This window comes from Crassostrea angulata, chromosome 2 (assembly GCF_025612915.1).
Source record: "Crassostrea angulata isolate pt1a10 chromosome 2, ASM2561291v2, whole genome shotgun sequence".
Lineage (NCBI taxonomy): Eukaryota > Metazoa > Mollusca > Bivalvia > Ostreida > Ostreidae > Magallana > Magallana angulata.
Genome location: NC_069112.1, coordinates 54,956,965 through 54,980,258, shown reverse-complemented (window position 1 = coordinate 54,980,258; position 23,294 = coordinate 54,956,965). Strand labels below are relative to the sequence as shown.

The window sequence follows — 23,294 nt, the reverse complement described above, 5'->3', positions numbered from 1 at the left end:
GCCTCTTTCATTTTAAACGGAAGTTTATTACTCGGAATACATCGTCTATTATTACCGAAATTCGGGAAGTCATAGACAAAGCACGAGGTTATTCCGAGAGAACCCGCGTGCCATTCAAAGTTTTGTAACGATAAAAACCATTGGATAAAAACGGAAAACCTCTCTGACGTCATATTCCTACAAAAATAGAATAGTTTGTATTGATATTCGGAAGGGAATCCCAATAAAACAATCCGACAAAAATCGCAATCATCGGTGGTAGAAACAAAGGTAGGCTTCTTAGTTTTAATTCATCATGTTCTATTAATCAGTAGGTATTCATTATTTTACGTCTGTGATGCTTTTCTGACATAGAATAGATGGGGTTTTCTAGACAAATATTTGTTGATTCTAACCAACGTAGGTCGTCTTGTTGCCAAACAGTAGATCGGAATTTCTCTTTCAATGTCGAAGTTCGGGACATTTTCTTTCTCAAAATATAACATGCAGATTCAGAGCAACATAAGGAAACAAAGTTACGCTACATCTTGTCTTGAAACCTATGATTTATCGAGGACATTAGTAAATTCTTGCAGTAGGTCTTCGATATAAAAAATGGACTCGTCCATTCGGCTGTCTGCTTGGTCCTAGACCGTTCATCGCCCAACAACTCTGATCTGTATTTTGATGTCTGTTCAATTGTGCGTACAGGTAGATATACTTTCTAAAATAGGAAATTCGTATAAATATGCATGTTTCTTTGCTTTACCAGTCCAAATCGAAGCTAAATCTTGACGAAAAATCGGAACACCTCTGTACTGTGTTCCGAATGTCTTGTTTTTGAACTCCCGGGTTCTTCTTCATCCAAATTTTACCTTTGTATCAACTAATGATAGACTGTTACTACTTTTTAAAGCTTGTTTTATATCAAGAAACACAAATGCTTGGGGATTCTTTGTGTAAATTAAGATGTAAGTATGGAATTTGATAAACATGTTGAAGTCAAATTCAGCGGGAATAATGGCGACTATTTTGTGTACAACGGAGTAGTCTAACGTCAAAAAGAAAGGGGGTGGCAGGATAGCGAGCTTTAAATGCATAATTTGAAACAGAATGTCAAAGCCAGTTTAAGTTAATTTTTAAAAAAAAAAATTTGTGATCAAGACATGGATCCTCAATGTTTTTCACACATTTGTTATTTTGTAAGCATAATATTTTATAAATTTTATACATATTGTACACATGTGTAATGCATTGTGTTAAGTTTTTATGTTGTTGGTTTCAGAGTCTTCACCAGACTACAGCTGTGAAAATCTGGGCGGCTGATGAATACGGTAATTTGAAATTCTATAGCACTTGCTCTCTATGAAATTGGTTTCATGAAGAAAGAAAAAAAGTTTATCGATTTATATTTGAAAACTTGTTTTCTTCATAGCAGCCCAGACGCGTTCCCCAAGGGGAGAGTCAGTATCCCAGAGTTATTGCCCCTTCAGCTCAGCGCTTTGACATTGCAGGCAGCACAGCAGCTGAAAATCTCTCCCAGATTCAGTTTCCCATGCACAATTTTCCGTAGGTAGCACATTGAGTCACTTCTTAAAAAAAAAATCAACAACTTGTACTTTTTAAAGAAAAATCATTGTACCACTTCTGCATGAACTTAATTCAGTATGTATTATTTTTGAGAGAATTCAGGTTTACATTTTATTGCTATTAGGAGAGTAAGATAAATTATATATTCTGACGTTGAAACAAACTTGCATCATAATTTCATTTGGACTACATTTAATAATAGATAAATAAATTGATTGTTTACCTTAAAGATATTTTTATTAATAATCTCAGCTTTGTTTTTGTTTTTAAATTCAGTTGTTTGAAGATCTATTTTTCAATTGGATATTTATTAAACTTTCATAAAAAATATTTCTAAACTATTTGAATGATTGAGTTGAACACAAACAAATTTTAAAGTTTGGTCATAATTATGTTCTTCTTTCAGGACTACACAGTCGCATGTTCATTCATCCGGGATGCATCACCAGCCAAACCCAACTTTACCGGGTCACCATGGAGCCCCAGCAGGGCAGGGTGGCTCCCAGCCCCCCATCCAGCAGGCCCATGCCCAGGGACCGCCCCCACAGGTACTCGCTGCCCCTCCCCCTCCAACCCACCAACTTGTACAGTAAAGCTGCCATCCAAGCCCTCCATCAAAACATCCTAATTAATTATTCTGTGTCAAAAGACATTTTAATCAAAATATCCCTCTGCATTAGATGTTCTCCCCTGGCTTTTTCTAATTTTTTGCTTGCTGATTTTTTTTTTCTTTTTTTGGCTTGTTTTTGTTTTTTTGGAGCCCATTGAAACTCTCTCTCTCTCTCTCTCTCTCTCTCTCTCTCACATACACACATAGCTGCAATAATGTAGCCCTCTCCGATTTTTTATATCTGATGTTTACTGGAGAGGGCTACAATTCCATAGGATCTCCGTAATGGTGCAAAATTATTTTTTAATGCGGCTGACTTCGGTCTGAAAAGATCGATTTTAGATAAAACTTCCTTTAAATAAAATGATTTTTTAATTCAGGTTGAACAAATTAACCGTATATAAATCAAAACCAGATAAAACACATCAGCATGTTTACCAGTCGTCTTTTTCAGTAGCCATGACAGTTCTCGCGTGATTTTATGGGATTTACGCTTGGAGTTTTGATGGGCTTGATAACGTGAATGTCAGTGTAAATAATCGATCTTACCTCGTTATATCACTAAAACATCATTTAAGGAAATGGTATATAATGGAAAATTCATATTTACCGCGTTAATTATGTTTAAAATAGGGGAATTCCTATATTCAGTTCAAGATCCGCTCCTGAATTCTCATTGGCTGTCCCAAAATAAAACCGGTCAAGGTCAGTAAACATGGCGGACAAATTCAACTTTCGTTGTTGACATACACGAAAAATGACCGATATATGGACTATACTTGATATTTTTGGATTAATTTATGCATTACACATCTACAACGTTTGAGTTCAGGTAAGAAATGCAAATGTTATTGTCATTTATAAACGATTTGAGACAAAATCGTTGCGGGAGTGAATCACTCCCGCACTTGCACCATTACGGAGATCCTATGGAGTTGTAGCCCTCTCCCAAAAAAAAAAAAAAAAAATCGGGAGAGGGCTACATTATTGCAGCTAATACACACATACCGGTAATAAAACTTGGCTGACTTTTTCAGGCCCACTCAGCAGCATCCCAGGGACAGCAGCAGCAGTTTCAGAGGTTAAAGGTCGAGGACGCGCTGTCCTACCTGGACCAGGTCAAGCTACAGTTTGGAAACCAGCCACAGGTCTACAACGACTTCCTGGACATCATGAAGGAGTTCAAGTCTCAAACGTAAGTATCAGGGACCAGTTTACTTTGTAAAGTATCAGATTTAATACTGGGTACCAGTTTACTTGGAATGTAAAAATCCTAAAGGCAAACACTTTCTCTACAGTACCAGATTCTGGTACCATTTTATCTGCTCAAGTCTTATATCAGCAGAGGGAACAAGAAACTTGTATTTTTGTTCTAGTGACTAGTCTCAAGTGTGAGAATCAGAGATAAGCTTATTTGTTTTAGGTCACAAACAATAGTAATAAAAACCAGTTAATTGATGTCCTTAGGAATCATAAAGTTTCACAAGTTGTCGTTGTTGTTTACAGAATCGACACCCCTGGAGTGATTAATCGAGTGTCCAACCTGTTCAAAGGACACCCAGACCTGATTGTGGGCTTCAACACGTTCCTGCCCCCGGGCTACAAGATCGAGGTCCAGGCCAATGAGATCAGTGTACACCAGCCCGGGCAGCAGACCTTGTGTATCCCTACCAATGCCCCCGTAATGCTGCCCTCTGCCACGGTCAGTACAGTTCTAACGTCTCCCCATTTTCTAAGCCAGCCACCCACAAATAAAACATGTCACTTGGGGAAATTAACACAGTAATTTATCTGAATATCATTATTAGGTCACCTGAGTCACTCAGGTGACCTATTGCAATTGGTCTTCGTCCGTCGTCGTGCGTCTGTGCGTCGTGCGTCGTGCGTTAACAATTTTACATTTTTAACTTCTTCTTGAAAACTACCAGGCCAATCGTTACCATTTTTGGTGTGAAGCATCTCTATGGTAAGAAGAATCTAAATTGTGAAATTCATGGCTCTACCACCCCTAGGGTGCCACGGGCGGGGCCAAATATGCAAAAAAAAGCCAAATTTTCAAAAATCTTCTTCTCTACTCCCATGCATGTGAGGAAAAAACTAAATGCATGGTTATGTTGTCCATGAAGCCCTCTACCAAAATTGTGAAATTTATGGCCCCTGGGTCAGGGGTTCTGACTCTAGGGTGGGGCCAATGTGGCCATATAGTAAAAATGTATTAAATCTTAGAAAATCTTCTTCTCTACTACCATATACATTGGTCAAAAACTAAATGCATGATTATGATGTCCATGAAGCCCTTAACCTAAATTGTGAAATTTATGACCCCTGGGTCAGGGGTTCAGGCTCTAGGGTGGGGCCAATATGGCCAAATCGTAAAAATGTATTAAATCTTAGAAAATCTTCTTCTCTACTATCATATATATTTGTCAAAAACTAAATGCATGATAATGATGTCCATGAAGCCCTCAACCTAAATTGTGAAATTCATGACCCCATGGTCAGGGGTTCAGGCTCTAGGGTGGGGCCAATATGGCCAAATTGTAAAAATGTATTAAATCTTAGAAAATCTTCTTCTCTACCCCCATATATATATTTGTTAAAAACTAAATGCATGATTATGATGTCCATGAAGCCCTCTACCAAAATTGTGAAATTCATGACCCCTGGGTCAGGGGTTCAGGCTCTAGGGTGGGGCCAATATGGCCAAATAGTAAAAATGTATTAAATCTTAGAAAATCTTCTTCTCTACTCCCATATATATTTGTTAAAAATTAAATGCATTGTTATGATGTCCATGAGGCCCTCTACCAAAATTGTGAAATTCATGACCACTTTATTAGGTGTTCAGGCTCTAGGGTGGGGCCAATATGGACATATAGTAAAACTTTTTTAAATCTTAAAAAATCTTCTTCTCTACTCCCACACATGTGAGCAAAAAACTGAATACATGGTTATGATGTCCATGAGGGCCTCTACTAAAATTGTGAAATTCATGCCCCTTTGTTAGGTGTTCAGGCTCTAGGGTTGGGCCAATATGGCCATATAGTAAAAATGTTTTAAATCTTATAAAATCTTCTTCTCTACTCCCACACATGTGGGCAAAAAAATAAATACATGGTTATGATATCCACAATCTCCTTTACCTAAATTGTGAAATTCATGGTCCTTGGGTCAGGGGTTCAGAACATGAAGAGGGGGGGGGGGGGGGGGGGGGCGCAATATCGCAATATAGTGTTAATGCATATAATGTTTAAAAATTTTCATTTCTATTCTCACACATCTGTATAAAAAAACTGACTAATAATTATGTTTACCAGGAAGTCCTCTACTGAAATTTTAATTTTCATGTCCCCTCAAGGATGGGTTTTGACTCTAGGGCAGGGCCAAATAGGATGTATAGATGTTAATGCATATAACGTTAAAACTCCCACACACCTGAAAGGAAAACTGAATTCATGATTTTGTAGACCAGATCTTTTAGTTTTTCACCAAAATAATAGGTTTCACAGTTCTTTTTGAAATGTGGTCGTCATTACAAATTTATAATTTTTCTACTCCAGTATGAAACCTAATTAATTAGATGCGTATATGAGACTCCATGACAAGTTTGTGTATGGGATATATGCTACTCAGGTGACCGTTAAGGCCAATTGGCCTCTTGTTTTATTTTATGATGTTTTCATTTCAGCCAATGCCGGGACACAAGTTGGACATGTTCTCCATGCAGCCGAAGACGACACCTCCCCCTGCCCACATGGCGACCCCGCCCACTCACGGCTCCTCCCACCACTCCTATCACCAGTCCCCCCACCGCGGGGCCGCGGCCGATCAGATAGGGGGAACCACCCCCCAGAGCCACCAGCCCCAGCCTCAGCAGCCACAGGCTGGTCAACCGGTGGAGTTCAACCACGCCATCAACTATGTCAACAAGATCAAGGTGGGGTTAATATCGGCCACTCAATACTCTTACACTACTGAGGGTGTTTGTGGGTCTGAACCAAAAAAATCAGTGATAATGTGTTCAGTTTAGGTCACTGAACCATAACTTTTTTTTCTTTCAATAAACAGTGATCTCTATCAAAGATCTGATTATAAATATACTGTACTTATTGTTATTGAAGTTTTGACCCTTGTCTTCGGGATATTGAACTTGCATTGAGTGAATTAAAAACACAAGAAATACTTCGGAAATGTTTCATCTTGTGCATTATTCAATATATTTGCTTTTCGGTTGGCAGAATCGGTTCCAGGGTCAGCCAGAGATCTACAAGGCGTTTCTGGAGATACTGCACACCTATCAGAAGGAACAGCGCAACCTGAAGGAGGTAGGTCAATACAATATATAACGCACAATCCCCACCCCTTCCCAAATTCCCCCAATGAATAGCAGTGTTTTGCAGTCAGTTTTAAATCATAGTGTACTTTATTGTAGGGGAGATTCAAGCCCCACTCTCTCTCCCTAACACCCCTGATATTTATGGTGCCATAAATTCTAAATTTGTTGTTTACTTTGGTATTAAGGAGAGAATATAAGCCTCTCCGCACCCCTGCACACCCCATTTTAAGTGGCAGTGTGACGCCCTCCCCTCTAAATTAATTGTGTGCTCCATTGTAGGGGATTGTCTCCCCTGCGTGTAAGCCGCTGACGGAGGCGGAGGTTTACTCCCAAGTGGCCAAGCTGTTCCAGAACCAGGAGGACCTGCTGGCCGAGTTTGGACAGTTCCTGCCCGACGCCAACGGATCAGCCTATGGCGGTTATGTAAGTTATCTGTGTACTGTAGATCCCATATTTTACTTGAGTACTTATTTCCGCGATTTAATTGATTTTTGTCAAATTGCAAGAATATTAAATCGCAAACACAGATTTTTTTTATAGTTTACATAATTCCAAAAACTAAAAGATTTTAAAATCTGCGAGATGTGCTGCTTGTGAATTTACACGGATATTTTTTAATTAGGAATTTACAGTTTATGAAAATGAATGCTGCTAGTAATCTGTGCATCGTCCTTACATTTCTTACTTCCTATCTTTTTCCTGCTGAACGTATTACAGGGTGACAGTTCTCTTTATATACTCTCCTTTTATAACACTTTCATGGTATGATTTTTTTTTTTTCCAGCTGAACATGTTGCAGGGTGACAGTTCCCTGGGGGTCAGGAATGACCACTCATCCACTGTCAAAAAGCCCTCCCTGAGCAACAAGAGCCAGATGGGCAAGAGCGGGAACCAGCACAGACGCCCCTCTGGTGGGCCCCAACCACCCCAGAAGGTGAGCAGAGTTAAAGGGTCACAGATGAGCGGTCAAGTGAGTTGCATGCATAATAAGGATTAATTATTTTTTTTATGTACATTTTATATACAGAGTGTGTTAATGTGAATAGGATTTAGAAAAGAAGATGTTATGGGGAGATTTTTTTTTCAGAAACAGAGAACAGGAACTTTGAAAGACATCTCATTGGCAGAGGCTGGGCGGTATGGAACTCTGAACGAGTTTGCCTTCTTTGACAAAGTAAGTGCTCGGAGCTCGAGTCATTCGTGTGTAGATGATGATTTCGTTACCAGTGGAAAAAGAATTCTGAAAATATAAAAGGGTATCATCTCGGTAAAGAATTAATTGATTTAATTCATGTTGGTGGTGGACTAAAGCAAAATCTTGATGATTTTTTGAATTTGTTAATGTTTGATGTTGGATTAGAGCCAATCTGATGATTTTTCCTGATGTTTCAGGTGAGGAAGTTCCTGAAGCACCCAGAGGTCTACGAGAACTTCCTGCGTTGTCTGGTTCTCTTCAACCAGGAAGTCATTTCCCGTACTGAACTGGTTCAGCTGGTCCAGACATTCTTACAGTAAGTTCCGGGTTATAAGTTTAATTCCTGGTGTTAAAGAAGATTGAAAGTAGAATCATTTTCATTTTTCTGTGGTGACATTGGTCATAATGTGAGGTCAACCATCAGATTGGCCATAAATTTTAAGATATGATTTGTGAAAGCTATAAACTATCATTTAGTAAAGAAAAAGTTCACATATTTAAGCTTTAAAATTTGGCTGTTTTGCCATATCTTTATTGAAAGAAGACAAAGTCTAAAAATGGCCAAAACCATAAAAACCTCCTAAATTCTGATAGTTTTAAATAAACAATAAGAATGAAATCATTAGAATAGATATGTTTAAGTTTGCATACACAAACTAGTGTGTATTAAAACTATTAATTGATCTTCCCTCAACAGGCGGTCCCCCGAGTTGTACAAGTGGTTCAAAGATTTCCTGGGGTACAAAGAGTCAGGAGGCACCACCGAGGCGGTCCCCCAGGGGGCGCTCGGCAAGGAGAGGGTCAGCGGGGAGCTGGCCATGGAAATAGGTCAGTACCATGGCAACATCTCAACCACTGACCAAAACAAACAGCTGTAATGAAATTGGAGTCATTTTTTTGATGATGTTTCAATTGGATGTTTCCCTTTTCTCTTTTTAGACTATGCTACCTGCAAGCGCTATGGAGCGAGTTACAGAGCACTGCCAAAGTCCTACCCCCAGCCCAAGTGTTCAGGCCGCAGTCCCCTGTGTAGGGAGGTGAGTAAGATGTCCTCGCCATCTTACCCCAACCCCCAAATTTAAGTTCACACCCCTCTCCGAGCCCAAGTGGTCATTTCACAGATTTTTCCTAGAAGTGTTAAAACAGTTATTCCTTCCCTCAAAATTGTTAAAAGATTTCATATCCGCTTGACCCCCCCCCAAAAAAAAAAAAACCCATACATTCTCCTTTTATGCTCATGCGACTTGCATGTATATGGCTCAAAGACAAGTTCCTAAACCCCAATGTTTAGACCAGAGCATCTTGCATAGACAGTCTATTCTCACTGTGCATATTTACAAATAGTATGTCTCTTTTAAGGTGAAAATTGGTTTGAAAATAAAAAGGAAAATTTGTAGGTATTCAACCTTTTTACACCTGTGTTTCTTTCGGTATTGAACATTTTTTTTTACTGTATTTCTGTAGGTACTAAACGATACCTGGGTGTCCTTCCCCTCGTGGTCAGAAGACTCTACCTTTGTCACATCGCGGAAAACACAGTACGAGGAACACATCTACCGCTGTGAAGACGAGCGGTTCGAGGTGAGTTATCAAGACGAGCTTAGTAAGGCCATGTTTCTGTCTTAGTTCTATTAGTTTCCTGCCCCTTTTTTCCAGCCTCCAAAAATATTATTGCGTAAGAATTTAAAAATTAAAATCAGTTCAAAACATTTTTGATGACTTAGAAAAAGTTCTTTTCTTCAGAAATCACTCCTTTGAATAATGTTTGGTTTGTTCAATAAAAATCTCAGAAAATTATTTTGTTAATAAAGATGAAAGCAATGATGGATTTGACCTTTTGTTGTAGCTTGATGTTGTCATAGAAACAAATCTGGCCACCATTCGTTGCTTGGAGGCTGTGCAGAAGAAAATGGGACGCATGTCCTCAGAGGAAGCCGCCAAGTTCCGGCTGGACAACGCCCTAGGGGGGTCATCCGACGTCCTGCAGAGGAAGGCCATACAAAGGTCAGTCAGAGTCGTAACTAGATTAGGGGGGGGGGGGGGGGGTAAGGTCAGTACTTGGTAGTGGCATGTATGGGATCAAGCTAGAGAGTATTTAAAACGATTTTACTGTTGATAGAATGCTTACTTTACCCGGAGCAGAATTTAAAAAGATTGACAGAGGTGAAAATTATTTTGCTTGTGACAGTTTAATCTTGTTTAGAATACTGGCATTAATTATAATTAACAGAGAAAGAATTAAAGCGTACACATGATAATTTTATTCTCCTATAAAAAAAAAATTAGAAAAATACCAAATCACTTGAATTTTCCGCTGAACATTAAATGTATTTGTAGTAACTTTAAAGTAAAACATTAAGCATGAAATGTGTTGTGTGGTAGTTGAAGAAAAAGTTAAACAGTCCCCAGTTCCTGACAAGTCTGTGGTTTTTTGTAGGATATATGGCGACAAAGCCCCGGACATTATCGACGGACTGAAGAAGAATCCAGTCGTGGCAGTACCCTTAGTGCTGAGGAGGTAAGGGGGGATAAGTTAGAGGACATAATTATTTTATTGAAAGATAATTATTTCAGTAAAGTGAAGTAAGTACAGATGTACTAAGTGTTTATGAAAGGATGTTTAAGGAAATAACAGCTTCATAGGAAAACAATTTTAAAGAGCAGAAAACCAGACAACATGACTCTTATCATAATTATTGAGAAATGATGATATTTAAATGTTTAATTATACATGTACAATAAGATTTATAAGGAAGGACTTTTGACAAACAGGTTAAAGGCCAAAGAGGAGGAGTGGCGCGAGGCCCAGCGGGACTTCAACAAGTACTGGCGCGAGCAGAATGAGAAGTACTATCTGAAGTCGCTGGACCACCAGGGCATCAACTTCAAACAGAACGACATAAAGGCCATCCGATCCAAGGCGCTCCTCAACGAGATCGAGACCATCTACGACGAGGTCAGTCTCTGCCCACGCAAATCATTGATTCTACAGCCCACACAGATCAATCAGTCTATAGCCCATAGGCATTGAATCTATAGTTCCCATGCATAGTCTGTTGGATTCGTCCCCCATCTTGTTTGATGTACTTTCTTATAGCATGTCATGTTGACATTCCCAATTCTTAAATGTTTAAATGTGAGTGGGTTGTAAACTACGGACCAATAAACATTTTGAATGTTTGTAATTATAAGTAAGAATAAAAAGTAGTTCTCTTATTAATCAGTATGTTATTGAATCTTACATGAGTGTGTTTTTTCTGTGACAGAGGTCTGAACAGGACACAGAGACCGCGGAAGCCTTCAACCCTCACCTAAGTTACGTGTACAAGGATCGGTCAGTCATAGAGGACGCCTCCTCCCTCATACTGCACCACATGAAGCGACAGGCCGGTGAGTGGGGGGAGTAGGGAATTCATCAAAAGGGAGAGGAGGGGTTGGGAGGAGGGGGTTAACATGTGCTAATTAGAGTGAGAGATGAATGTACATGTTAAAATGGTATTGATCAAAATTAAAAGGTTAGAAAGTATATATAGAATGTACTGTTTCACTTTGTAAGAACTGGCTCGAACTCCTTTTTTTTTGGGGGGGGGGGGATGAGAAAATGGAATGCCATTGTGTGTTCAGGAATAGAAACAAAATTACTTCAAGTTCCTTTAGTTTGGTGAACAATGTTTATGTTTTACGGTTAAAAAATTTATTTTAGTTTATAAGAAGTTATTTATAGAAGATTCACTCAATCTTGTTTCGGGTTGGGAAATCAATTATTTCCAATTTGTTTTTAGCTATCCACAAAGATGACAAACACAAGATCAAGCTGTTGCTACGGCAACTAATTCCTGACCTATTCTTTTCACCTCGGCAGGAAATGAGCGACGATGAAGATGAAGGTTAGGGGAGATAACTTCCTAAAATCATATTTTCTTGTTTAAAATAACAACAGTATTCTCCTGTTTTATTAAATAGATTTGTTTATTCATACAATGCGAAACACAATATTCACATCTTTGGATGTTTATTGGAAACTATGACATTGTGTGTCATTGAACATGGATCCTTTATGAAATTTCTATCATTATTTTATGAGAAATTGAGTGAAACTGCATTTTAGTTTGAAAATGTTTAAAAAAATTCATCCCACTTTAACTACAGATGACATGGAAACAGATGAAGCAGTTGACAAGGAAACAACAAAATCAGAAGAAAAGAGAGACTCGGAGAGGGACAGATCATCAAGTTCAGGGAAAAATGGGAAGGACAGTGAAGCAGGCACCCCGAAAATCAAAGAGGAGAAGATGGAGACAACGGAAATCAAACAGGAAGACGAGGAGAGTAAATCGGCGGACTCAGCCATCATTAACGGCAGCCAGGACGAAAACACAAACGACGGGGATATGGAGGATGTGAGTTCAGTGTTTGGTGTGATTGACTATTTTTTGTTGACACCCCCACCCCACCTACCCCTATCTGTCTGGAATATAAGTAATGATAAATTGAAATCAGAAAGCAATATGCTACATGTAACTAAGAAGTTGTGTACATTTGTTATTTTAAAAAATCCTGTTACGTTTAAAAAAAAAAGGGGCGGGGGTCCTTATGCAGTGTCATTTGTAAAGGGATGCTCCACTCTGTATTGCTTTCTTGTGTAAGAAAGCTCCATTGTACAGGGTTGTCTCTAAGACCCGGGAGGCGTGGAATTTCCATGCCTAAAGTGACGTAATTACCAGGCTATTTTTTTAATTTCAAACATAATCTAGCTATAAGCTAGACCTCTAGATCCCCTTCTACTTTTTTATTTCTCCCTTCTACATCAATTTTTAGAGACAACCTTGATTGCTTGATGGCCCTTTGTTAAGGGATGCTTCACTTTGTGATGTTTGTTTTGTGAGAGTTTGGCCCTTGTTAACCTAGCTATGTTGTTTGACAGGACGACATCTACTCCCTGTTCTTTGTCAACAACAACTGGTACCTGTTCTTCCGCCTGCACCAGATCCTTTGCGAGCGCCTGTACAAGATCTACACCTACTCCGTCAAAATCGCTGCGGAGGAGGCGCAGTGCCGCAAGGACAGGAAGGAGTCGACCGCCATCGCTCTACGCCTCAAAGCTCCAAGTAAGTCCATCGTAGTGTTAATTGTTCATTTAGGGCTTTTGATGATTGATGATATACAGGAAATATTTCGAACTTTTAAAATGTAATATAGCATTGAATGATTTATTTTTGACGTCGTCGTGTCAATAACTGCCGACAGGTGAGCAGACAAATTGAATAACGGCAGTTATTGACACGACGACGTCAAAAATAAATCATTTAATGCTTATATTTACATTCCCTTACTGAAGAAATCAATTATTTACTTAAATAAATCGATATAAAGTGCAGATCACGGATGGAGTGAATAAGTAACAGCAAGAACAGCTGTTTTGTAAAACCGGTTTAAACTGGTTTTCACGTAGACTGTTGAGATGAGATCCACGAGCATGAAAATATAATCCACGATAAATAACTCTTGAAATGTTGCTTTTAACAATAAAGTCAAATTTTTTGTTGAATAATTATAAAACATGGTGTTTTGACAACATTCATGAAATACATTTTTTAACCGATAACATAGAAATCACTGTTTGAGAACTACTTATGTAAATTACTTGTATATTCATACGCAGTGAATAGGTGTTGCATTTACAGGCATTTAAACATCAAATAATTTAATGAAAAAACACAGTAGAATGTAAATATTTTGTATTATCTCCCAATTTATTGAAAAACAACAAAACAAGTGAAAACACAAAAAAGAAGAAGTGTTAAAATATGAAACAAGTTTGAACCATAATGTTACCTTTGACTGCCAAAATTTAAACGAATGTTTTTAAAGATAGATGTTATTTAACTATAATATCACGCCTGATCTGATTTGAAAACTTGTAAAACAATTTTCCAGCAGTGCTAACATATTTGGAGTAAATTTCCTAACACCCTTGATTATTCTTGATTAAGTACATGGATTATTGTACCGTAGTTTCGGATGGTTAAAGGTGAGATAGAGGTGGTTGTAGTTTATAACTTTGTGACTGTAGTTTACAATGTTATGACGGTTACAGGTGAGATAGAGCCGGAGGAGTACTACCCGTACTTCCTGGAGATGGTGAAGAGTCTACTGGACGGTAACCTGGAGTCCACGCAGTACGAGGACCAGCTGCGTGAGATGTACGGCATCCACGCCTACATCGCCTTCACCATGGAGAAACTCGTACAGAACCTGGTCAGACAGGTACGCCAGCTCAGTTACTTGTTGTTCTTATTGTAATTTACTTCTGGGGCTAACACTGCATTGTAACATTTGATGATTAAAAAAATGTATATATATTATAAATAAAGATAAAATAATCATAAAATTCACTTTTCTGTGCGGAGCCTTTCACTGCCATGTTGCCTTGTTTAATGGAAGTGATGGATCAAAAAAATCATTTACTGTATAGTAACTAACTTCTAGGGCTGAGGATGCATTGTACAATATGATGATAAAAAAATAAAATTAAAAAGAAATAAAGATGTGATGATCATAAAGATTTACTTCTCTGTGCTGAGCCTGCCATGTTACCTTGTTTAATAGAAATTATTTGCCCAGCAACAACAAAGAAATTTTGGTTTTGCCCCATCACAATAAAAACATTTTTTTTGGTCCTGAAACAGTAAAGTCAATTTGTTTTGCCCTCATACAATTAAGACGTTTTGCCACAATAAAGACATTTTTTTTGCCCTGACAGATGCAGCACATTGTGCAGGACGAGGTGTGTCTGAGGATCACCGCGCTGCACCAGGAGGAGAGGAAGAATGGTGCCACTGGGGGACGGGTCGCCACTGTACACCAGCGGACCGTCAAGGAAACTGCCTACCACAAGAGGGCCGAACAGTGTCTCAGTGAGGAGAACTGCTTCAGAATCGTCATTGTAAGTCTGACCTTCATGTAAATAACATTCAAACAAGAATTGCAACGTGTTCATAATTTATTGACAAGCTGTTGGAGGAAAATAAAACAAGGCACCGAGTGTTAAGAAAAGGCAAATTAACATTTTGGGAACTTGTGTTATCTAATAGATAGTATTGAAATTGTATAATTGAGGGATAAGTCTTTTATGTAGGGAATTGTTAAAGAGTGAATAAAACTCAAAATGTTTGCACGGTTCTGAGGGTATTGATTTCTCTTTATTTTTTCCGTATGAGAATATGTAACAATTTTTTCTGTTCGATTTCCAATGTACCATAGTATGCTATTTTCTATATACTGTAAGAATGATAAACATTATTTTCAGTTCAAGAAGGAGTGCAGGTTGACCTTTGAACTGATGGACACTGAGCATGAGCAGTCGGACGACCCGATAGAGGTGGAGCGCTGGTCCGAGTACGTGGAGAAGTACGTCTCCAAGGACGACACCGTCTCCGACGACCTGAAGGAACACCTCAACCGCAAACCTGTCTTCTTACCCAGGTAAGAATCACAAACCCCGTCTTCTTGCCCAGGTGAGTACTGCAAACCCTGTCTTCTCGCTCAGGTGAGAACTGCAAACCTGTCTTCTTACCCAGGTAAGAACCGTAAACCCTGTTGTCTTGCCCAGGTAAGAAACACAAACCTTGTCTTCTTGCCCAGGTAAGAACTGCAAACCTTGTCTTCTCGCTCAGGTGAGAACTGCAAACTTGTCTTCTTACCCAGGTAAGAACCGTAAACCCTGTTGTCTTGCCCAGGTAAGAAACACAAACCTTGTCTTCTTGCCCAGGTAAGAACTGCAAACCTTGTCTTCTCGCTCAGGTGAGAACTGCAAACTTGTCTTCTTACCAGGGTAAATGTCTTACTGACTCATCTGTACTGTACCTTTGTTGATGTCTGTCTCTGTCATTTCTGTCATTTTCATTTTTTTTTCTCACCTGTTGTATTCAGGTAAACCATTTTACATTGGTTTATGATAAGAGCTACCAAACTTGTGTCATCTTTAAGCCCTTTTGGACTTGTGTGTCCATCATCAGTTTCTCTGACAGCAGATTTCATCTAAAAGATGACACTATCTCTACACTATTAGCATATGTGCTTGAAGACCATTTTGTAGGGACTCTATCTGTAATGACTTGAATTAATTTTTTTTTTTTTTTTTGAAGGAATGTCCGACAGTGGCGACGTCACCAGAAGAACCAGAAATCCCGGTCGGACACAGAGACAGAGGAAATCCTGGGCTCTCCCAAACAATCGACGGAGGAGATGGACATCCTGGATAACACGGAATGTAAATTCAACGTCAACTCATTCAAAATCGTCTACGTGGTCAACAGCGAGTACTACCTGTACAAGAGAACCGCTCTCACCAAAGCCAGAGAGGTAGGGTGTGTGTCAATGGGGAGGGAGTTTCATTGAATTGTGGGGGGCGGGGGATGAGTTATGAATGAACGATGATGTTTTGGGAGTTAAACTGTTAAACTCTTGTGGGAACATTAAGGATTTATAGGATTATGATGATAAGATTTATAAATACACACTTGGATTTTATAAACCTTATTATAAAGTGATGTAGTTTTGTTTCTAACAGATTATAATTGTACACCCTGGAATTGTAGCAGATTTTTTCACTGTAATTGTGTCTTATGCCCAAAAATGAATGTTTTGATTATCAGGCAATGATGCAGTAGGTCACATACCACTAAAATTGATTTACAGGATATTTTATTGCCATATTGAAAAGATCTTGGGAAAACCTTTAGTTCAAATATGAAATAGAATTATTCCCCTTTACAAATTGAAAATAATTTACCTGTCTGACACATTATATTTTGAAATAAGATTTTAATATTTTTGAACTTTGCTAAAAAGTTTTTTCTATAAATTGTAAGAATGACAAAAGTTAAATCATTTATCATCTGGTGAATTGGAGATAAAACAAAAGAATCTATGACTTTTGCTTTTAGTATTAAGTGAGGTTTTTGAAGCTACACACCAAGTTCTCATATTTATGATAATAAATGACTGATGTATTAAATTAGTCTTATTTTTCAATTTCACAAGTTTCTTATTTATGATACTGATGATTGTATGGCTCTTGCTTTCAGTCCCACAAGAGGGTCTCGCTGAAGCTCCATGACAAGTTCTCGTCATGGATCGAGGGCTGGCGTGAGGAGAACCTAAGCGAGGACCAGCGGTCCAACTGTGAGGACTGGCTAATGGGTCACGGCGAGGATGTGGTGGCATGTACTACCACCAAGGAGCCGCGCGGCGACCAGGACTCCACGCCCTACTTTTCCTACAACAAGTACCATGTCGAGTACGAGTATGAGACCAAGAGCGAGGCAGGGGAACCAGCTGAGATACCCAAAGAGGCGGCCACCAGTTAAACAGTTTAGCAGGGGCAACTTGCTAAAAAACAACCTCCACTTGTTGAAGAGAATTTTTGGAGTAGGCACTTGCAAAAAAACACAACTGGGCAAGCTACATGTATTTGGTCAAAGTGAATTTGTGGATCTATGACAGGGGTTGCATTTAATGAAGAACTGTTGACTCGCATTTAATACGAACATTTCAGAAGATCTCAAAGAGCATCTCTATTTTAACACCTGTTTTGCATTATTATTTTTTAAGAAAGTCAATGGAAAGAATTAAGTTGATGCATTTGGAAAAACGTGAAGTTGAAGATCTTGTCCTTGATTTTTTTTTTTTTTTTTTTTTTTTACAAAAGATTTGTATCAACATGGCAACTTGCATTATTGTTTCATTGATGAAAAAGATATTTTTATTGAGATTTATTAATATAATGATATATTGTAGTGATTTCAGTAGTACATTTGTAAATAAGAAAAGTGTATACAAAAGATTATTATGTTGTAATATAAAAGTGAGGTTATGTGTCTTCAATCCTACTCAGCATTTTAAGTAAAAGTTAAGGCATGTGTAGAATCCCAATCCTGAAAATTACTGGTTCATGTAATAGGAGTTGAACATTAAGTTATTGTACATTGATTAGTAATGTAAATAATTACATTACATCATTTATTACATATTATTACAATGTTTCAGAAAGCAGTGAAATGTTGTGTAACGTAAGTAATGTCATTTTTTATCTTGTGTCAAGTTATTATTACACAGAATTGTAATCTTGTTTATTACAAAAGGGATTACAGAAAATAATTACGTAGGCGAATGTAATAGGTTAGATTACATTGATCACATTCTGTACATTTCTCTATTTCTATATAATGTCTTTGTCTGTTTACATGTGCACTGTGTACTGTGCAAGTTTTGTAGCAGATTGTTGCAAGTATTCCTAGTCAAGGGAATATAAGGGTTGTTCTATGTTAAACCAAAATGATTTCAGTGACAAAATTGCAATTGCATTCTCTGTCATGAGAAGTGTTTTACATACATCAATGTCATGAAACATGTTTATATCTCCCACTGTCTCGAGGAATGATTACAAATATGTTGTCTATACAAAATGTTACAAATTCATGCGGTACATTTTTGTTCAGGATTGTCCCGTAGTTCTTATGTCTGGGACTGAAATACCTCTATATATTTATGATTACATGTTACAGTGTATTTTGATTACATGTTATTATTTCATTTATGTAGATATTGAATTCCATGCAGAATGCAACATTTAATTTTTTTTCATTACATTATTACATACATGTAACCTGTCACACATATAATTTTCATTGTTTAAAAAAGAAAATGTTGAAAGTTGATTAATACACTTGAAATTGTTAATTTTTTGTTACATATTGCCTTTAACTTCCTTATCCTCGAAAACAAAATGTAATAGTATTCATAGTTGTTACATTACTGTTACATTAAGCATTGCAACACTTTTGTAAATAGATTTTCACTGATGCTGCCTTGTAACTCTTTACATTGTGTATGTTTAGTATAGAAAAAATGTGTAATAAAGATCGAAACTCGGACTGTGGTTATATATGCTTTACATCTTGGAGGCTTTTGCTGACACCAAATCAAATGTCTGCTGCAAGAAAATTTAACATTTAATTTGAATTCTTAAAATATCGTTTAATTCTAAAATAGTTTAATGTTTGTAGTCATGTGTATAATATAAAACTGGAGGTATAGGGTGGTAGTCCCAAGGAATATCAAAAGGTGACAACTTTTTTTTCTCGTTAGAATCTTTTATCTGCTTCATCAATACCAAAACTTCTCGCAGAGAAATTTTTTTTCTTTATACAAACACAGATCTTTGATACTAAGTAAAAGTTTTTATTGCTGTAGACATTTGAACACATTGGGTTAGTACAAAGGATTTCATCAAGTATTTATAGTCCAAGAAATGGATACCCGCCTATATTAGTACATTAGTTGATTGGTTAAATGCTGCTTGTCCTTTTTCTCCGAGTAACCAGGTTGATAAAAGTTAATAGAAGGATCCTTGCTTATGTGGATATTTTCCTTTGGACGCCTGTAAATTTTATCTCATGAAATGGCTTGGTTAAACATTAATCATACAGAAAAAGTATCGTTTCATAACCATGCCAAGGTAAATTATACGATTTGGATCAAGCAAGCGTGGTAAAAAGTAGGCAGAAATATAACTTTGCAGGGCTGCCTTGCAAACAAATGCCTTCAACAATTACTACAAAAGCGTCAATGTTATCTGCTAATTGGGGTAGGAAGCGGTCCTGACTTCGGACACACTTTAATTGAAGTATTACTGCACGGTGAAGAGACCAATAGTTCCGAATCCGCCATACGATACGATGACGTCATTTGTATCCGGTTTACGAGCAATGAGGTCCGGGTTACAGAGGCCGTCCTCTGAGGAAATAACGGAGGATTTGAGGACGCCGTCTTTTGAAAGAAGACGGACCTTTTCACTGAACTGGTCACAGACTAGCAAATTTTCGTCGTCAATGGAAACCAATCCACGTGACCCGCCCGGTATGGAAATATCCCACAATGCTTCACCTTCAAAATTGATGCAGACGACCCGGCTCGGTGCTGAATCTGAGAGAAAGATGCAACCGAGATTCAAGTCAAACTCTATAAAAGAAACTAATTTTAAGGAGAGTCCTGACACTACGGGTGGATCGATGACGTAACGCTCACTTCCGGTTGCGTCAATCACCCGAATTGTGCTCTCATCTGGTTCTGTGATGTCACACGTAACGGCGAACCAGTTTTGGTTGTGCGCAATTCCATGAGCCATTCCATTAACACTAATGCATTTAGCAGTTCTATTCATTCCAAATTTACCTACGTTATAAAAGTGAATCTCATTCAGACACGTGACCGCTATCTCATCATGTGACGTAAGCGTCATACCACAAGAGGCAAAAGGAATATCGATACTTGACACCATTTTGAAGTTTTTGTCAAATCGTTTAATCCGCTCGTTATTTAAGTCTAAACAAATGATGTCACCACTCTTCACTATAGCTAATCCACCTAACCAAGGAGTCGTGACGTCAGAATCCACCGATGAAGAAAAATACCGACCGACTCCGTCGAAATCAATGACGTCAATTTGTTCCTCTGTCTGGGCCTCGCTCTGGTTGGCGTTCGATTTGCCTGAATCCCTGTTGCTTGAATTAAGGTCAATTACAGGGGACCCCTTTTCAAGCTCTTCCAAGTGACCCCCTCCTGTGACTTCTAGGTCGGTTACTTTAGATTGGTCGTTACAACTAGGATTTCCACGACAGTTTAAAACTGGATGCTGATCAACGTCGTCTTCTGTAGCAGTCGATTTGCCATTGGTGAACTCGGAATTTAATTCCATGGGACAAGAGTTTGGTTCATTAGAAGTCTCATTATGAATTTCCGATTTTTCTGCAATCTCAGAGGCATCTACTCTTGAATTTTCTTCGATCTCGTTTGCATCATCTTTCGGTATAAGGCCTCCTTCGTCAGTTTTATCGTCACTTGCTTTCAATTTCTGTTTAGTCTCGGAGGCATCTTCTTTTTGATTCTTTTTAATCTCTTCAGCGCCCAATATCTTTTTCTCATCAACTCTACTCGTACCGACTCTTGATTTTTCCTCATTCTCAGTGCCATTTACTATCGATTTACATTCAATCTGAGCATCTGCAACTCTTGATTTTACGTCGTTTTTCTCGGCGCCGTTCACTGGTTTAACCGACAATGATTTTGTTTTATCCTGACGTCTTGTGATTTTTTGGTCACCAGTCTTTAAGGTTGCTCTCTGTCCATTTAATGTTTTAATTTCAGTTTTCTTCTCAGCAGACGATTCCTTGCTAATTCGCGCGTTTTCCTTCAGTAACGTTTTGGCGGGAACCGTTTTGGGTCGAATTCGTCCCTGAGCTTGTGTCTTTGTATTAGTCGAGATTTTCTGCGGTAAGTCGAATTCGGTTTTCGTTTTCGACAGACCCTGTGTTTGTGTTATTCGCTGTGAGGTCCTCGGTTTGGTCGACATTCTCTTTCTCCATTCACAGCATTGCTACACGCTGAAAAAGAAAATATCAATTATCATATAATACACATGCAGGCAAAAATTAAATGAAATGGTAAATTATTTGTTCATAATTTTTAATTGAAGAAGTATTTATTACGTTTTCTACGCAGTACATAAAACATTAAACAATGAAAATAATTGGTTTATACAAAATCAAACTTTTTTTTTATTAAAAGAAAGAAATTATACAGCAAGATTATTTACAAATCACGTTATAGAACTAAATCGATCAACGAGAATTAATTGTAAATTCCAAAAATGGAGTAAGCTTTTGACTTTAAATTTACGTTTTTAGAAACCCCCCCCCCCCCTCCCCACCCACCCCCACCCCACTGCGAAACAAAAAAAGATCTGTGCGCATTTACGCCTTGGATAGATAATTCCTATATACATACTTAAAATCTTTTTTAGTCGTGTCTTAAGAATCCCAAACAATATCTTACAAATTGCCGGCATTTAGAATAATTGGAAGCTATTAATGGGATAGGTATTTAAATTATTTATCTGATTGTGTATGCGATATGGGGAGACCCCAGATCAAAAACAAACTGTTGACCCCATGACCCCACGTCCGGCTTGTAGCGTCACGGGATAGTCCTTATGCCTTCGATAACAAACATCTGATTATTTTTCTATGAATGCTGATCGAACATTTTTTCTAATTTAAATGGGTCTGTATCCCTTGCAGATCTGCAGTTTTTTAAGTGCGGCATGCACACGAGGTGTTGAGTTTCAACTGCAATCACAATCAATGCTTTAGTTGTACAAACGATTATTTTAAAAAAAAATCAATTCTTTTGAATATGTTAGCATTTCTTAACCGATTTTTATCTATACCTGAATAATGAGATTAAGTAAAGATATCATTGTTTATCTTATTGTCAAGTCCTAATCCTATTTCAAATGGAATGCTACAAATATGAGACAAATGGGGGAAGGGGGCACTAAATGTACACATGTATCTGTATTGTCATAAGAAGCACATCTACGTATAAATATATTGGAGGCTTTTTAACGCCAAATGCCTGGGACGTTTTTGCGTCGATTTTTTGTTTTAAAATAGATACTAAATTTGAATAATTTTGTTTATCTATTTTCATTTGATTTTTTTTTCGCAAAAATATATTCGATAATATTTTAGGCATTCCATTTTTTCAATTTAATCTGCAGCGAAGAACGGAAGAGAGAGAGAGAGAGAGAGAGAGAGAGAGAGAGAGAGAGAGAGAGAGAGAGACGCATTCCATATATTTCATTATAAAGAACTTATATTGTATTTGGGTATCATTGGCCATTTATAAGCGAATCCTAATTTACCACATGGATGTACACTATTGACATAATATACATGTATTGATCTTTGTAACTCTTTTCTTTTGTTACAGACTCGCTCGATACACAATTACCGGCGGGACAAAACAAACAAACAGCGTCGCATACTTATAATACAGCCCTTATCGACGTTTCAAAAATTCTAATCGATTGCATGAATTAGAAAAAAAAATCGCGATAACCAAAACGGGGAATTTAATATCAACGTAGTAGAATGGGCATTATTAAAAATCACGCCCCCTTCGGTTATTGAAAACTTTGATTTAATTTGATAATACATAGGTCTTTTGTTAACACCAGAGAAAGCTAATCGTGTATTTGCTTACCTTTTCTCGGGTTATTGGATCTTTGCCATCATGCGTTTGACACGCGCACTAGATGGTCCGCATTGTTTACATGTTTCCAAGCGCAAACAAAAAAAGTTTTTAGAATTTAAAGCCCGCAAAGTTCACCGCCCGATTTCCGGAAAACAGCAGGTGCACCGTGCTTCTAAAATAATAATTTTTGGCTTTTTACGTGATCTTGTTCATTATTATTTAAATAATGTACAAGTAAATAATTAATTGAAAATATTATTCGGTCGTGAATGTAGGAAAATCTGCAATAATGATTGGTGGCAATACAGTCATCAAAAGAAAAACGACCGGGGGGGGGGCTAAACCTTTGTTTTTTCCTTCTTTTTTTTTTTTTTTTTTTTATAATTCTTTATTATATATTGTTTTACCTCCTACATCTCTTGATATCCACTATTTACTATGATAAAGCCATATTTTCTATAAACAAACAAATTCATTACAACTGG

At 37.8% G+C, this 23,294-nt stretch overlaps 2 protein-coding genes across 10 annotated transcripts; one reads left to right on the top strand and one right to left on the bottom strand.

Moving 5' to 3' along the window:
• The first annotated feature begins 165 nt into the window (after nt 1–165).
• LOC128171552 (paired amphipathic helix protein Sin3a-like) lies at nt 166–18,645 on the top strand. Of its 9 annotated transcripts, none has more exons than XM_052837341.1 (27): nt 166–270; nt 1,265–1,313; nt 1,415–1,548; nt 1,976–2,117; nt 3,217–3,374; nt 3,686–3,881; nt 5,868–6,116; nt 6,418–6,504; nt 6,819–6,938; nt 7,300–7,485; nt 7,603–7,689; nt 7,908–8,026; nt 8,408–8,538; nt 8,650–8,747; nt 9,175–9,291; nt 9,557–9,714; nt 10,148–10,228; nt 10,483–10,666; nt 10,977–11,100; nt 11,493–11,597; nt 11,860–12,110; nt 12,635–12,818; nt 13,808–13,977; nt 14,474–14,656; nt 15,020–15,195; nt 15,858–16,074; nt 16,800–18,645. In XM_052837341.1, the coding sequence occupies exons 2-27, from the start codon at nt 1,305–1,307 to the stop codon at nt 17,079–17,081; spliced, it is 3,948 nt and encodes a 1,315-aa protein (XP_052693301.1). In that variant the 5' UTR covers nt 166–270; nt 1,265–1,304; the 3' UTR covers nt 17,082–18,645. The 9 variants fall into 9 exon arrangements, with proteins under 9 accessions (XP_052693301.1, XP_052693302.1, XP_052693294.1 ...); XM_052837342.1 differs by having other exon boundaries at nt 6,795–6,938; nt 7,300–7,449; XM_052837334.1 differs by having other exon boundaries at nt 6,795–6,938.
• A 288-nt stretch (nt 18,646–18,933) lies between these two features.
• LOC128171565 (uncharacterized) lies at nt 18,934–22,950 on the bottom strand. Its single transcript, XM_052837358.1, has 2 exons — nt 22,819–22,950; nt 18,934–21,155 (listed from the first exon to the last, which is right to left on the bottom strand). Exon 2 carries the CDS (start codon nt 21,122–21,124, stop codon nt 19,403–19,405), a length of 1,722 nt encoding a protein of 573 aa, XP_052693318.1. The 5' UTR covers nt 21,125–21,155; nt 22,819–22,950; the 3' UTR covers nt 18,934–19,402.
• Between the last annotated feature and the right edge of the window lie 344 nt (nt 22,951–23,294).

Coding starts and splice junctions, on each gene's coding strand:
- LOC128171552 (XM_052837334.1), top strand. Junction 3,882..5,867: donor TAATGCTGCCCTCTGCCACG/GTCAGTACAGTT, acceptor TTTTCATTTCAG/CCAATGCCGGGACACAAGTT. Junction 16,075..16,799: donor CTCTCACCAAAGCCAGAGAG/GTAGGGTGTGTG, acceptor TCTTGCTTTCAG/TCCCACAAGAGGGTCTCGCT.
- LOC128171565 (XM_052837358.1), bottom strand. CDS start 21,124: ATGTCGACCAAACCGAGGACCTCACAGCGAATAACACAAACACAGGGT.